The sequence below is a fragment of the Lissotriton vulgaris genome, chromosome 6 (genome assembly GCF_964263255.1).
Source record: "Lissotriton vulgaris chromosome 6, aLisVul1.2, whole genome shotgun sequence".
Lineage (NCBI taxonomy): Eukaryota > Metazoa > Chordata > Amphibia > Caudata > Salamandridae > Lissotriton > Lissotriton vulgaris.
The window spans coordinates 24,815,268-24,832,690 of NC_141694.1; the positions used below are offsets into that span (position 1 = coordinate 24,815,268).

The window sequence follows — 17,423 nt, forward strand, 5'->3', positions numbered from 1 at the left end:
CACACTCACACACTCACACTCACTCACACACTCACACTCACACACTCACACTCATATACTCACACCACACACACACACACACACACAAATATTACCCATAAAGCCATCTATGATGGGACACCAGACTCCCTACAGCCGACCAAACGTGTTCTGCTCATACCCAGGCAGCAAAAGACACAGACATCTCATTTCACGGACATTAAAAAAAAAAAATACATTTTCAACCCAATTTTGGTTCTCCAAATGTTTCTCTGTTAATAAGAACAACCTGGCGGGGGTGCAAAAAACAAATATCTGCAAACGTGAAGTTACATTAGTTACATTTCTAAGTCACAAACTCAGGTGTGGTGATATTTAACCACAGAGACGCAGGTTAGCAGTACAGATTGTCACCTCGCTCGCACATGAATTACAACTCACCAAAGCAGAGTAACATAGTAGGCAGAGCCCCTGCTGTCCAAAGCCCCCCTGGGAAAGTGGACAGTCTCTCTTCGACAACTGTCTAATCATTTTCTCTATCAATCCTCTCCCTTTCTGCCTACAGCTAACTCTGTCTCTATACTCTGTGCCATGTTTAAGATTTTTGGGGTCACAAGTAGGATGTCTCAACTATTTTTTATGACCCTGTGAAAGTTTAAGATATAATTAAGTATTGTTTGCTCTTATGCGGGCTTGAATTAGGAGGAAATGGGTAATACAATTCAAAAATTGTGCAAAAGAGTGGGCCCAAATCAGTGTCCTCCCCGGGGGTCGCCCGAATCTTTAGGATGACGCTGTACCATAGCATTGTCGATAATCTGATAATCCTCTGCGTGCTGTCAGCCAATGTACTGGGGGGAGGGCACCTTGTGCAGGAAGGTATCCCAATTCTTGCAAAGCAGGCCCCCTGGCACATGGTGAAAGCGTGTCTGCGTTGGTGCTAGGCTGCCAGAAGTGTGCACGCGCAAGGAGAGAGCAGAAATATTGCATATCTTCGTAAATATGGAGCATTTCTGCCTCTTCACCCAATGCAGCAACTTTGTATCCTGCCCTGTGTCGTGAAAAATGTTACTAAATCTGCCCCTGAGTGAGTGACTGATCAGCCCCTGGAATCCGTCAAAGGGCCAATATTAGGTGGTTAGCTCTTCTTACGCAGTAGATGAACTTACCATGCAGCCATTTAATGTGTCAAGCCACCCAGTGGGTGATTTACCCATTGTGGAGCTAGTACCCCTCCAAGGGCAGCTCTTGAGCGTGCAAATGTACTCAGGGAGTAGCCTGCTACTCAGTGGCTGTTGCTCCACAGTCAAGAGTACCTCTGAAACGTGCTCTACTGATGGCCAGAAGGCTTCGATCGCCCAACGAGAGACCCGTGACTACCACAATGTGCTCAGTGCATGACTGCCCAGAGGCTGCGCTTACTCAAACTGAAGTCCTCTAGTGGTACTAATTACTCAGTTGCTTCACTCAATTGGTAATACACCAGTGGCCTCTTTAGCTAATTCCTATTTCTGGTTGGATCTGCTCATTGCGATGATGACGTGTGACCTATTGGTGATGGTTCACTCAAGCAGTAGCGTGTCAGTGAGTCGATGGCCCTCGGTGGTGAGACCTGCTGAATGTGTTCCACATCCGCAGCAAAGTTCTTTTCGATATGACTAATGATTGTGTAACTTAATTTGACCTTCAACTCGAGCACCTGCTTTACTTTATCTATTAGTGCTTCCGGTTGTCCTCACGTTACTGAGTATTTGATATAGAGCACGACTCCTCCCTGAAGGGGCATCTCTACACTGAGGTAACAGAAGAGTTAAGAGCACCCATTTAGAACAGCCAGGGTTGAAGCTGCTTTTTGAAGCCTGCAAAGTCGGTACAAGACTGATTTATTGATTGATTGATTGATTGATTGATTGATTGATTTTTGAGCTTGTGTAGCGCATACTGTCACCCTACGGGTATCCTGGCGCTTCAGACTAATATAATATGACCAGAGTGGAAGCAGGTCGGAGCAGAGAGAAAAGAGAGGGACCGGAACTTAAGCCTTGGGATAGAGCCGGGTTTTTAGGTTCCTGCGAAACTCTAGCAGGGAGTTGACTTGCCTGAGGCTCTGAGGGAGTTCATTCCACAAACGATGACGAAGGGAAGTTTATTCCAGAGGTGCAGGGCTAGATATATAAATGCCCGTCCACTGTATTTAGCTGTGCGGATGCGTCGAGGGCCGAGAAGGAGCTGATTCCTAGATCTAAGGTTTCTATCCGGACGGAGAATAGATATGACGTGCATGGGGACATGGCTATCTCATAGTTGCTTTTATACAAAGGTCTTCATATATGTGCTACTTGTCCAGGGCTCATACAATCCTGCTATTGTGAGGTTCTTCTGCAATGTTTCTGTTGGTAACAAATAAAATAAGTGGACCATCTATTGAAAGAAACTGTGAGGCCACTCACATAAAGTGAATGAAGACCTTTGGATTAATGATTTGACCAGAGCCTGGCAGGAGTGCCAAGGTCTTGCTTCCTCTGTGCAGCTGTGTCCCCCCAATCAAGAGGACAAGGGGACCTTAATTCACAAGACAGCGATGCGCCTCACTTCTTTCGTATGATTGGAAACAGCGCTACAAGTGGACTTGGCAGCGCAGAGAAGCGGCAGGATATGACGTCACTTACATCATCGCCAAGTAATCCCTGAAGAACTCCTGCAGCTTGAAGGCCTTCTCGAGCTTGGCTTGGTTCTCGCAGACTGTCCTCTGCAGCTTGGTCCAGGCCACCCTAGCGCCTTGAATCTCCTGTCGCACAGCCTGCAGCGGGCTCGTGCATAGCTCCTCTATGTTTGCCGCGTGCTCCTCCACTTCTGCCATCACCACTTTTAAGGACTCCATAATATGACCCTGAAACAAGAGACGAGAGGAGAGAAAGTGTCACTCACAGCACAATATATAACTATAGAAAACTTTCAGAGTATGGGGAAACAGAGTAACTTCAAAGCACTATATAATTCAAGGTCTGCATGTTTGCAGACACCCTGTCAGTATTCAGACGTGATGACCCCCTGGCACCCCATGATCCCATGAGCACCCCTTCATTCAAGGTTCCTGCACTTAACTCTGGGGATTCCTGGCAAAACATGGAATTTCCAACACAGGTCTATAATTGCGCCACACTCTGCTCCGCTGAATTTCTCCACTCACATGCACTCACAACCTTCCCTATTTATATATTCATTTTAGCCCTCCATGAGAGAGCTTCAGCCCTCCTCTCGGAACCAACACATCCACAGGTGGTGGGGTACAGAGCCTTGAACCTTAGTGGGCGGGCCGCCTACTGGCTCTCTCTGGTCAGTCTGTGTAGTAGGTTATGGCTGGCTCCACTCATCCCTGATTACTTGCAAGAGTGTGCTTGCATGTGCTTGGGTAACGTGAGACGGGCCCCTGTTGAGCCACCTCTGCATGTATGTAGCCACTACGGTTGTAGCATGCTCCATAGGGTTTGTGGTGGGCAGTTTTAGATGCATTCTTTCTCCATCTATGCCCCCTGCATTCATTATTTAGCTTCACCCTCCCACTGGACGTCATTCAAAAGCAAGGTGTAGTGTGTCCCATGATTGCCAGAGGACCATGCTTTTGAACCCTGCCTCGGTGCATCCTGCTTCCATGCCTGATGATTGTGAGAGGCCCGTGCTTCTGAACCCTCCCACGGTGCATCCTGCTTCAATGCCCAATGATTGTGAGAGGCCCGTGCTTCTGAACCCTGCCTCTGTGCATCCTGCTTCCATGCCCAATGATTGTGAGAGGCCCGTGCTTCTGAACCCTCCCACGGTGCATCCTGCTTCAATGCCCAATGATTGTGAGAGGCCCGTGCTTCTGAACCCTGCCTCTGTGCATCCTTCCATGCCCAATGATTGTGAGAGGCCCGTGCTTCTGAACCCAGCATTGGTGCATCCTTCCATGCCCAATGATTGTGAGAGGCCCGTGCTTCTGAACCCTGCCTCTGTGCATCCTGCTTCCATGCCCAATGATTGTGAGAGGCCTGTGCTTCTGAACCCTGCCTCTGTGCATCCTGCTTCCATGCCCAATGATTGTGAGAGGCCCGTGCTTCTGAACCCTGCATCGGTGCATCCTTCCATGCCCAATGATTGTGAGAGGCCCGTGCTTCAGAAGCCTGCATTGGTGCATCCTTCCATGCCCAACGATTGTGAGAGGCGAATGCTTCTGAACCCTGCATCGGTGCATCCTTCCATGCCCAACGATTGTGAGAGGCAAATGCTTCTGAACCCTGCATCGGTGCATCCTTCCATGCCCAATGATTGTGAGAGGCCCGTGCTTCTGAACCCTGCATCGGTGCATCCTTCCATCTCCAATGATTGTGAGAGGCCCGTGCTTCTGAACCCAGCATCGGTGCATCCTTCCATGCCCGGTGATTGTGAGAGGCCCATGCTTCTGAACCCTGCATCGGTGCATCCTTCCATACCCAATGGTTCTGATAGGCCCATGCTTCTGAACCCTGCATCGGTGCATCCTTCCATGCCCAATGATTCTGATAGGCCCATGCTTGTGAACCCTGCATCGGTGCATCCTTCCATGCCCAATGATTCTGAGAGGCCCGTGCTTCTGAACCCTGCATCGGTGCATCCTTCCATGCCCGGTGATTGTGAGAGGCCCATGCTTCTGAACCCTGCATCGGTGCATCCTTCCATACCCAATGGTTCTGATAGGCCCATGCTTCTGAACCCTGCATCGGTGCATCCTTCCATGCCCAAAGATTCTGAGAGGCCCATGCTTCTGAACCCTGCAACGGTGCATCCTTCCATGCCCAATGATTGTGAGAGGCCCGTGCTTCTGAACCCTCCCTCGGTGCATCCTTCCATGCCCAAAGATTCTGAGAGGCCCATGCTTCCAAGCCCAGCATCGGTGCATCCTTCCATGCCCAATGATCGTGAGAGGCCCGTGCTTCTGAACTCAGCATCGGTGCATCCTTCCATGTCCAATGATTGTGAGAGGCCTGTGCTTCTGTACCCAGCATCGGTGCATCCTTCCATGCCCAATCATTGTAAGAGGCCCGTGCTTCTGAACCCTGCCGTCTGTGCATCCTTCCATGCCCAATGATTGTGAGAGGCCCATGCTTCTGAACCCAGCATCGGCGCATCCTTCCATGCCTGATGATCGTGAGAGGCCCATGCTTCTGAACCCAGCATCGGTGTATCCTTCCATGCCTGATGATTGCGAGAGGCCCATGCTTATGAACCCAGCATCGGTGCATCCTTCCATGCCCAATGATTGTGAGAGGCCCGTGCTTGTGAACCCAGCATCGATGCATCCTTCCATGTCTGATGATTGTGAGAGGCCCATGCTTCTGAATACGGCATCGGTGCATCCTTCCATGCCTGATGATCGTGAGAGGCCCGTGCTTCTGAACCCTCCCTCGGTGCATCCTGCTTCCATGCCCAATGATTGTGAGAGGCCTGTGCTTCTGAACCTTGCATCGGTGCATCCATCCATGCCCAATGATTGTGAGAGGCCCAGGCTTCTGAACCCTGCATCGGTGCATCCTTCCATGCCCAATGATTGTGAGAGGCCCATGCTTCTGAACCCAGCATCGGTGCATGCTGCTTCCAAGCGCAATGGAAGGATGCACCGATTCCGTATTCAGAAGCATGGGCCTCTCACAATCATTGGGCATGGAAGGATGCACCGATGCAGGGTTCAGAAGCACGGGTCTCTCACAATCATTGGGCATGGAAGGATGCACCGATGCAGGGTTCAGAAGCACAGGCCTCTCACAATCATTGGGCATGGAAGGATGCACCGATGCAGGGTTTCGAAGCATGGGCCTCTCACAATCATTGGGCATGGAAGCAGGATGCACTGATGCAGGGTTCAGAAGCATGGGCCTCTCACAATCATTGGGCATGGAAGCAGGATGCACCGATGCAGGGTTCAGACACATGGGCCTCTCACAATCATTGGGCATGCAAGCAGGATGCACCGATGCAGGGTTCAGAAGCACGGGCCTCTCACAATCATTGGGTATGGCAGGATGCACCGATGCAGGGTTCAGAAGCATGGGCCTCTCACAATCATTGGGCATGGAAGCAGGATGCACGGATGCAGGGTTCAGAAGCACGGGCCTCTCACAATCATTGGGCATGGAAGCAGGATGCACCGATGCAGGGTTCAGAAACACGGGCCTCTCACAATCATTGGGCATGGAAGCTGGATGCACCGATGCAGGGTTCAGAAGCATGGGCCTTTCAGAACCATTGGGTATGGAAGGATGCACCGATGCAGAGTTCAGAAGCATGGGCCTCTCACAATCACCGGGCATGGAAGGATGCACCGATGCAGGGTTCAGAAGCACGGGCCTCTCAGAATCATTGGGCATGGAAGGATGCACCGATGCAGGGTTCACAAGCATGGGCCTATCAGAATCATTGGGCATGGAAGGATGCACCGATGCAGGGTTCACAAGCATGGGCCTCTCAGAATCATTGGGCATGGAAGCAGGATGCACCGATGCTGGGTTCAGAAGTACGGGCCTCTCACAATCATTGGGCATGGAAGCAGGATGCACCGATGCTGGGTTCAGAAGCGCGGGCCTCTCACAATCATTGGGCATTGAAGCAGGATGCACCGTGGGAGGGTTCACAAGCATTTGCCTATCAGAATCATTGGGCATGGAAGGATGCACCGATGCAGGGTTCAGAAGCATGGGCCTATCAGAACCATTGGGTATGGAAGGATGCACCGATGCAGGGTTCAGAAGCACGGGCCTCTCACAATCACCGGGCATGGAAGGATGCACCGATGCTGTGTTCAGAAGCATGGGCCTCTCACAATCATCAGGCATGGAAGGATGCACCGATGCAGGGTTCAGAAGCATGGGCCTCTCAGAATCATTGGGCATGGAAGCAGGATGCACCGATGCTGGGTTCAGAAGTACGGGCCTCTCACAATCATTGGGCATGGAAGCAGGATGCACCGATGCTGGGTTCAGAAGTACGGGCCTCTCACAATCATTGGGTATGGAAGGATGCACTGATGCTGGCTTCAGAAGCATGGGCCTCTCACAATCATTGGGTATGGAAGGATGCACCGATGCAGGGTTCAGAAGCACGGGCCTCTCACAATCATTGGGCATGGAAGCAGGATGCACCGATGCAGGGTTCAGAAGCATGGGCCTCTCACAATCATCAGGCATGGAAGGATACACCGATGCTGGGTTCAGAAGCATGGGCCTCTCACAATCATCAGGCATGGAGGGATGCACCGAGGCAGGGTTCAGAAGCACGGGCCTCTCACAATCATCAGGCATGGAAGCATGCACCGATGCAGGGTTCAGAAGCATGGGCCTCTCACAATCATCAGGCATGGAAGGATGCACCGATGCTGGGTTCGGAAGAACGGGCCTCTCACAATCATCAGGCATGGAAGCATGCACCGATGCAGGGTTCAGAAGCATGGGCCTCTCACAATCATCAGGCATGGAAGGATGCACCGATGCTGGGTTCGGAAGCACGGGCCTCTCACAATCATTGAGCATGGAAGGATGCACCGATGCAGGGTTCAGAAGCACGGGCCTCTCACAATCATCAGGCATGGAAGCATGCACCGATGCAGGGTTCAGAAGCATGGGCCTCTCACAATCATCAGGCATGGAAGGATGCACCGATGCTGGGTTCGGAAGCACGGGCCTCTCACAATCATTGAGCATGGAAGGATGCACCGATGCAGGGTTCAAAAGCATGGGCCTCTCACAATCATCAGGCATGGAAGGATGCACCGATGCTGGGTTCGGAAGCACGGGCCTCTCACAATCATTGAGCATGGAAGGATGCACCGATGCTGGGTTCGGAAGCACGGGCCTCTCACAATCATCAGGCATGGAAGCATGCACCGATGCAGGGTTCAGAAGCATGGGCCTCTCACAATCATCAGGCATGGAAGGATGCACCGATGCTGGGTTCGGAAGCACGGGCCTCTCACAATCATTGAGCATGGAAGGATGCACCGATGCAGGGTTCAGAAGCATGGGCCTCTCACAATCATCAGGCATGGAAGGATGCACCGATGCTGGGTTCGGAGGCACGGGCCTCTCACAATTATTGAGCATGGAAGGATGCACCGATGCAGGGTTCAGAAGCACGGGCCTCTCACAATCATCAGGCATGGAAGCATGCACCGATGCAGGGTTCAGAAGCATGGGCCTCTCACAATCATCAGGCATGGAAGGATGCACCGATGCTGGGTTCGGAAGTGCGGGCCTCTCACAATCATTGGACATGGAAGGATGCAAAGATGCTGGGTTCAGAAGCACGGGCCTCTCACAATCATTGAGCATGGAAGGATGCACCGATGCAGGGTTCAGAAGCACGGGCCTCTCACAATCATTGGGCATGGAAGGATGCACCGAGGCAGGGTTCAGAAGCACGGGCCTCTCACAATCATCAGGCATGGAAGCTGGATGCACTGATTCTGGGTTCAGAAGCACAGGCCTCTCACAATCATTGGGCATGGAAGGATGCATGGATGCAGGGTTCAGACGCACGGGCCTATCACAATCATTGGGCATGGAAGGATGCACCAATGCTGGGTTCAGAAGCACGGGCCTCTCACAATCATTGAGCATGGAAGGATGCACCGATGCAGGATTCAGAAGCACGGGCCTCTCACAATCATTGAGCATGGAAGGATGCACCGATGCAGGGTTCAGAAGCACGGGCCTCTCACAATCATTGGGCATGGAAGGATGCACCGATGCTGGGTTCAGAAGCACGGGCCTCTCACAATCATTGGGCATGGAAGGATGCACCGATGCTGGGTTCGGAAGCATGGGCCTCTCACAATCATTGGGCATGGAAGGATGCACCGATGCAGGGTTCAGAAGCATGGGCCTCTCACAATCATTGCGCATGGAAGGATGCACCGATGCTGGGTTCCGAAGCATTCACCTCTCTAATCATTGGGCATGGAAGGATGCACTGATGCAGGGTTCAGAAGCATGGGCCTCTCACAATCATCAGGCATGGAACTATGCACCAATGCAGGGTTCAGAAGCATGGGCCTCTCACAATCATTGGGCATGGAAGGATGCACCGATGCAGGGTTCAGAAGCATGGGCCTCTCACAATCATTGCGCATGGAAGGATGCACCGATGCTGGGTTCCGAAGCATTCACCTCTCTAATCATTGGGCTTGGAAGGATGCACTGATGCAGGGTTCAGAAGCATGGGCCTCTCACAATCATCAGGCATGGAACTATGCACCAATGCAGGGTTCAGAAGCATGGCCCTCTCACAATCATTGGGCATGGAAGGATGCACCGATGCTGGGTTCAGGAGCACGGCCTCTCACAATCATTGGGCATGGAAGGATGCACCGATGCTGGGTTCAGAAGCACGGGCCTCTCACAATCACCAGGCATGGACGAAGGATGCACCGATGCTGGGTTCAGAAGCATGGGCCTCTCACGATCATCAAGCATGGAAGGATGCACCGATGCTGGGTTCAGAAGCATGGGCCTCTCACAATCATTGGGCATGGAAGGATGCACCGATGCAGGGTTCAGAAGCACGCGCCTCTCACAATCATTGGGCATGGAAGGATGCACCGATGCTGGGTTCAGAAGCACGGGCCTCTCACAATCATTGGGCATGGAAGGATGCACCGAGGCAGGGATCAGAAGCACGGGCCTCTCACAATCATTGGGCATGGAAGGATGCACCAACACAGGGTTCAGAAGCACGGGCCTCTCACAATCATTGGGCATGGAAGGATGCACCGAGGCAGGGTTCAGAAGCACGGGCCTCTCACAATCATTGGGCATGGAAGGATGCACCGAGGGAGGGTTCAGAAGCACGGGCCTCTCACAATCATTGGGCATGGAAAAATGCACAGAGGGAGGGTTCAGAAGCACGGGCCTCTCACAATCATCAGGCATGGAAGCAGGATGCACCGATGCAGGGTTCAGAAGCACGGGCCTCTCACAATCACTGGGCATGGAAGGATGCACCGAGGCAGGGTTCAGAAGCATGGGCCTCTCACAATCATTGGGCATGGAAGGATGCACCGAGGGAGGGTTCAGAAGCACGGACCTCTCACAATCATCAGGCATGGAAGCAGGATGCACCGATGCAGGGTTCAGAAGCACGGGCCTCTCACAATCACTGGGCATGGAAGGATGCACCGATGCAGGGTTCAGAAGCACGGGCCTCTGACGATCATCAGGCATGGAAGGATGCTCCGATGCAAGGTTCAGAAGCATGGGCCTCTCACAATCATTGGGCATGGAAGGATGCACCGATGCTGGGTTCAGAAGCACGGGCCTCTCACAATCATCAGGCATGGAAGGAAGCACCGATGCCGTATTCAGAAGCACGGGCCTCTCACAATCATTGGACATGGAAGGATGCGCCGATGCAGGGTTCAGAAGCAGGGGCCTCTCACAATCGTTGGGCATGGAAGCAGGATGCACCGATCCTGGGTTCAGAAGCACGGGCCTCTCACAATCATTGGGCATGGAAGCAGGATGCACCGATGCAGGGTTCAGAAGCATGGGCCTCTCACAATCATTGGGTATGGAAGGATGCACCGATGCAGGGTTCAGAAGCACGGCCTCTCACAATCATTGGGCATGGAAGGATGCACCGAGGCTGGGTTCAGAAGCATAGGCCTCTCACAATCATTGGACATGGAAGGATGCACCGAGGCAGGGTTCAGAAGCACGGGCCTCTCACAATCATTGGGCATGGAAGCAGGATGCACCGATGCAGGGTTCAGAAGCATGGGCCTCTCACAATCATTGGGCATGGAAGGATGCACCAATGCTGGGTTCAGAAGCACGGGCCTCTCACAATCATTGGGCATGGAAGGATGCACCAATGCTGGGTTCAGAAGCACGGGCCTCTCACAATCATTGGACATGGAAGGATGCACCGAGGCAGGGTTCAGAAGCACGGGCCTCTCACAATCATTGGGCATGGAAGCAGGATGCACCGATGCAGGGTTCAGAAGCATGGGCCTCTCACAATCATTGGGCATGGAAGGATGCACCAATGCTGGGTTCAGAAGCACGGGCCTCTCACAATCATTGGGCATGGAAGGATGCACCAATGCTGGGTTCAGAAGCACGGGCCTCTCACAATCATTGGGCATGGAAGCAGGATGCACCGATGCAGGGTTCAGAAACACGGGCCTCTCACAATCATTGGGAATGGAAGCTGGATGCACCGATGCAGGGTTCAGAAGCACGGGCCTCTCACAATCATTGGGCATGGAAGGATGCACCGATGCTGGGTTCAGAAGCACAGGCCTCTCACAATCATTGGGCATGGAAAGATGCACCAATGCTGGGTTCAGAAGCACGGGCCTCTCACAATCATTGGGCATGGAAGGATGCACCGATGCTGGGTTCAGAAGCACAGGCCTCTCACAATCATTGGGCATGGAAGGATGCACCAATGCTGGGTTCAGAAGCACGGGCCTCTCACAATCATTGGGCATGGAAGCAGGATGCACCGATGCAGGGTTCAGAAGCACGGGCCTCTCACAATCATTGGGCATGGAAGGATGCACCGATGCTGGGTTCAGAAGCATGGGCCCCTCACGATCATTGGCATGGAAGGATGCACCGATGCAGGGTTCAGAAGCATGGGCCCCTCACGATCATTGACATGGAAGGGTGCACCGATGCAGGGTTCAGAAGCATGGGCCCCTCACGATCATTGGCATGGAAGGATGCACCGAGGCAGGGTGCAGAAGCATGGGCCTCTCAGAACCATTGGGTATGGAAGGATGCACCGATGCAGGGTTCAGAAGCACGGGCCTCTCACAATCATTGGGTATGGAAGGATGCACCGATGCAGGGTTCAGAAGCACGGGCCTCTCACAATCATTGGGCATGGAAGGATGCACCGAGGCTGGGTTCAGAAGCATGGGCCTCTCACAATCATTGGGCATGGACGGATGCACCGATGCAGGGTTCAAAAGCACGGGCCTCTCACAATCATTGGACATGGAAGGATGCACCGATGCTGGGTTCAGAAGCACGGGCCTCTCACAACCACCGGGCGCACCGGGCATGGAAGCAGGATGCACCGAGGCATGGTTCAGAAGCATGGGCCTCTCACAATCATTGGGCATTGAAGCAGGATGCACCGAGGGAGGGTTCAGAAGCACGGGCCTCTCACAATCATTGGGCATTGAAGCAGGATGCACCGAGGGAGGGTTCAGAAGCATGGGCCTCTCACAATCATTGGGCATGGAAGGATGCACCAATGCTGGGTTCAGAAGCACGGGCCTCTCACAATCATTGGGCATGGAAGGATGCACCAATGCTGGGTTCAGAAGCACGGGCCTCTCACAATCATTGGACATGGAAACAGGGTGCACTGATGCAGGGTTCAGAAGCACGGGCCTCTCACAATCATTGGGCATGGAAGCAGGATGCACCGATGCTGGGTTCAGAAGCACGGGCTTCTCACAATCATTGGGCATGGAAGGATGCACCGATGCCGTATTCAGAAGCACGGGCCTCTCACAATCATTTTCACGTAGGGATAAATGCAAGGATTGAACAGAGCAGGTCGGCATTCACGTGACCTGCAAAGAAGGAGACAGATGCTGGCTCCAGCGTTTCTAAATCGAGGAAACCATACCCTTTCCATCTTCACCAGCTGGTAGATTAAACCACCATAGAGGTTGAAGGACTATCGTGTTGACTGAGTCGGCTGACCAGCAACCCTAATTATACAGGATCAGGTTTCCAAGAGGAGCCGAGGTTCATTTAAGGCTGTCCCACCATTGTTCAGTCCTGAAGAAGACCCGCCCTTGATGCGCACAACCAGCACATCGCCCCCCCAGGGTCGAAACGTCGACTCATTCCTTCTTTCCGTGAATCAACTATACAAATACCCACTAGGACCCAAGAATTAATTGATGTACTTATTGGTTTATTGCAATTATAGTTGTGTTTGTGAAAGAACCGTTTGATTTGACATCAATGTATGTTTTTTTTTAATGTATAACAATTTTGCACAACATTTATGTGGATGGCTGCTTGCGACCGCTGGATGGCTGCTTACGACCCCTGGATGGCTGTTTGCGACTCTTGGATGGTTGCTAGCGACCCCTGGATGGTTACGTAGGACCACTGGGTGGTTGCTTGGGACCCCTGGATGGTTGCTTGCGACCCTTGCTTCATGAAGGATGGACTGAGGCAAATCCCTAGAGACTGGAAGTCTTGGAGGACAGCTTAAGTGTCCCATGGGGCTGCCTCACTGCTCAGTAACCTTAAAGTACAGCACCGGTCTGAAAGTGCAGTGCTCTCCTCATTTCCATTTCGAGGCAGCTGCCTTCACAGCGCATGCGTTTAAAACTGGCAAATCTGGTGCAGCAATCTCACAGATGAGGAGGGTGAAAACTATGGCAGGTGAGCGTAGGAATAGTTATTAAAACTTATTACAGCTATGGTGTTTCTGCCTGGATTCAGGCGAGGCTGCATTTTTACAGCACCCCCGGCGCTGTACCTTTTCCCCACCTAGGCCGATGCAGAGATCGTCGGTGTTCCTCGACCCCCCTCACCCCGCCCCCGTAGTGCCTGGCTGGACATGTTCTAGCGTCTCAGCAGGCACTCGTTTTACCAGCCACTCCCTCGAGGGCAGGACACACTCGCACCCCATACCCATCCAACACAGGCGTCACGAGTGAGGCGGGCTCAAGAATAAAAGGGCCTGAGTGCACGTGCTCATTCGTGGCCAGTTAACCAGCATACCCACGGTGTCCCTCTCACTCGTTTTAGTAGCATGCGGCCCTAGAGCCCACGACTCTACACCCCCAAGTAAAGTATGTGATGGGTTTAATTTTGTCCTGGTGCAGGGTGTATTTGCCACATTGCCTGGAAGTGGCAGAAGAAGCTAGCGCCCTGAGTCTGGAAGTCTGTTACTGGTCCTTGGGTGGGACAACCACAAGATTGACAAGCTGAGACACGAATAAGAAGCAGGCAAATGAGAGTGACAGAAAAGCTAACCAATTGTAAGCAATAGGCAGGCTGCAAACCCTCCTGTGTACTGGTAAGCCACAATATGCTTCGCAGCAGACAGTGCACATGCGGTCTCGTAGGCTCGACCTAAAAAGAGCGGCGCTTGCTGTTAGGGGTCATCGGAACCCAGGCTACGGACTTTCCCCCTCTCCATGAACAGCCCTCACAGACTGTCCCAGTTGCTGGCTTTCTGCATGACAGATGTGCGGAGAAACTCTGCCCAATTAACAATAATGTGCAATGTCTGCGTTCAGGGCCTGGTTTGGACCCCCAGCGGCACTGGAGGATGCACAATTACAGGCAGACTAACAGCTTGTGGCTAGGAATGAAGAAGACATGGTAGCCGCATTGGTTTTCAAAAGGAGCCCGCATCAAGGTGGCCCGATGGCTGCATGGCTGGTAGCTGCTCAGTGAGAGAACATTTGCGATTTATGCTCAATCTCAGCGGTGAGCTGTTGCACACTCCTGAACCCAGTTTAAAGGGCTTGCACAAGACACTGGACCAGGAGCCCAAAAAACCCTCTAAGCGATGTAACCGGACGAGTGAGTTTTTCAAGTTCAGAAGAAGGAAGTAAACGTAAGCAGATAATGCAAACCTGGTCAAATGGTCCAGTGAACTGAAAACTGCAGCGCGGTAAACGACTCTGGAAGGATAATTCTGAAGGTGTATGCAATGGTCACATTAGAGTTTCTTTTAAAAATGGACATTGGGAGTTTTAATGTCTGCCTTTCTGGTCCTCATTTCACTGAGGGTTTATGTGTGCATTAATAAGTTAAAGGCAGGTAGTTCTTCACGCACATTGAAAGCCACATGGCTTTGTTTAGTGGGAAACCAGCCTGAAGCACTGAAGCTAATTTGTTCCTGCAGCCTTTGTGCTGTGTGGCTGTAAAACGCTGGTTCATGGGGGCTCGCCCTGCCGATGTGAGCTGTGCTCGGAGCCTTCCTCCAGCTGGCTGAGAGCCCCCATAAATGATGAAAAGGACTCCGGGGTACACTGTCCCTCCGCAAGGATAATCCGAGAGGAGAAGGGAAGTAGCAGAAGAGAGGCGGTGGTGCCAAGATGGAGCAGCAATATGAAGGAGAATGCCGATTCTCCAATTAACATACAGAGAGAATCTTGATTTCATTAAAGACAAGGGAGGCTAACATTGTGCAATAACTTGTATTGCTGCCCACACATGCAGCCCTTTAAAGAACATATTACATCATAAAATAAACATTCCAAAGAACATAATAAATGAAATCAGTACACAGGGGAGAGAGCTGGAAACACATGCACTCTCATGGAGTGTTTAACCAAAAAGTAGTTTCCTAAAACGTAAACAGTGGAAGGATACAAGTTAGCCGAACAAAAGGGTGGTAAAGATGCTAAGCTCCAGGGAAGTGATGAACACAAGATGGGACAAGGAAATCCGTCAAATAAGAAGCAAGGAAATGAAAGTGGCAATAGAGCCAACCAATGGTAAGCAATGGGCGGACTTTAAGCCCACAGTAAGATCTTGGCGAGCTGACAATAGGCCTTTTCCAGCCTGCCGCGCTGTCTGGTAGGCTCAACCTAAAAAGGACAGTTGTTAAATCAGCTCGTGTCTAGCATCGAGTTTGCCACCAGCACTCTCCTTCTTTGCTCTGAAAATATCTATCACTTTCACGCAAACTCTGAACATCACAGACATTCCTCTTTAAGTCACATAAAGTGAAGGAATCTATTTGAAGTGCTAGGTGGTGTGCAGTTCTGTCTCATCTCAGGCCTACTTCTCTTTCATCTCAACACAGACTCTGCTTTGGCCACTAGGGGTCACTGCCGCTCATACCCATGTGGGGCTAGGGCATGATGGGAGCCGCCATCTTGAAAGGTAATGGAGGCTAAGACGATGGGGTCATCTAACTTGGCTGCCATCGGTCCTGCCTCAGACCTCTCCAGGAAGCATTGAGACTCCTGCTTAGATCTACCTGACCTGAGATAGAGGAAACACAACAGATCACAGACAGGAGGAGTGAGTTATGAAGGAATACTCACCCACACTGAATACAACAGATCTGCCCTCTCACAGACATGGTATGCAAGTGTGAGTGAGTACTCACATAGAATACCATAGAGCTTGGCACGTGCATACAGGAGGCGTGAGTGGGTGAGTAATGCTCTTATTGGCAGTATGTATGTGAGTAAACACACACAGCCGATACGTATGCAAGTACTCACACTATATCCTGCAAATATTCACAGATCGATAGTGTGTATGTGATATTTACATTATACTCAGCAGATACTAACAGACTGGTGAGAGGATGTGGTCAAACGGATAGAGCAATCGACCTCCAAGCTGGGGAACCGGGTTCGAGTCTCGGCACGGACACTCAACATCCTGTGATTCTGGACAAATCACCTACTCTTCCCGTGCCTAACAAAAAATGGAATGTTTCCGTCTGTAATGCAACTGGTGCCCATGTGAAGCGCTCTGATACCTTTGGGTCAAGTTTGCGCTATGTAAAACTCCAGAAAACTGGTAGCGTGTAGACGAGTGAGTGCTTCCACTGTACTCAGCACATACTTATTGGTAATATGTAGGTGAGCACTATGCTCAGCAAATATTCACAGATTGCTAGGGTGTATGTGAGTATTCAGACTGTACTCTGGCGATACTAACAGATTGGTAGTGTATGTGAGTGAGTGTTCTCGCTATACTCAGCAGATCCTTTCATGAATCAGTACTCATACTGTACTCATCAGACACTCCTCACAGACTGATAATGTGAGGGATTATTCACACTGTACTCATCGGATAATCCCCACAGAACTGTAATTTGCATGTGAGTGAGTACTTGCAGTGCACTCATTACATACTCCTCACAGACTGGTAATCTGTATGAGAGAGTACTCACACTGTACTCAGTAGGCACTCCTCACAGGGTGGTAAAGTGCATATGACTGGATACTCACACTGCACTCGTTAGATACTCCTCACTAAGTGGTAACGTGTATATGAGAGATTTATCACAGCATACTCAGCAGGCACTCCTCACAGACTGGTAATGTGCGAGTGAGTACTTACACTGTACTCTTCAAATACTCCTCACAGACTGGTAATGTGTGAGTGAGTACTTACACTGTACTCTTCAAATACTCCTCACAGACTGGTAATGTGTGAGTGAGTACTTACACTGCACTCTTCAGATACTCCTCACAGACTGGTAATGTGTGAGTGAGTACTTACACTGCACTCTTGAGATACTCCTCACAGACCGCCAATGTGCATATTGGAGAATACTCACAGCATACTCATCAGATACCCCTCACAGACTGGTAATGTGTGTGAGAAGTTGGCCTGATATGTAGTGTTTCCAATTCTGGAACCACTGGGTATCAGTCCAAACAAACCCCAAAGATGTCAGGTTGTAAGTCAACCTTGTAG

General features: G+C 51.3%; 1 protein-coding gene across 2 annotated transcripts in view; it reads right to left on the reverse strand.

The window, feature by feature from the left end:
* The window catches only part of LOC147706727 (uncharacterized), a 235,996-nt gene that overhangs the window by 84,792 nt on the left and 133,781 nt on the right, over positions 1–17,423 (reverse strand). For both annotated transcript variants that reach the window (XM_086925870.1, XM_086925869.1), the window contains exon 20: positions 2,649–2,869. In XM_086925870.1, the coding sequence (XP_086781996.1) occupies positions 2,649–2,869 (221 nt within the window). The remainder of the gene's footprint in view (positions 1–2,648; positions 2,870–17,423) is intronic.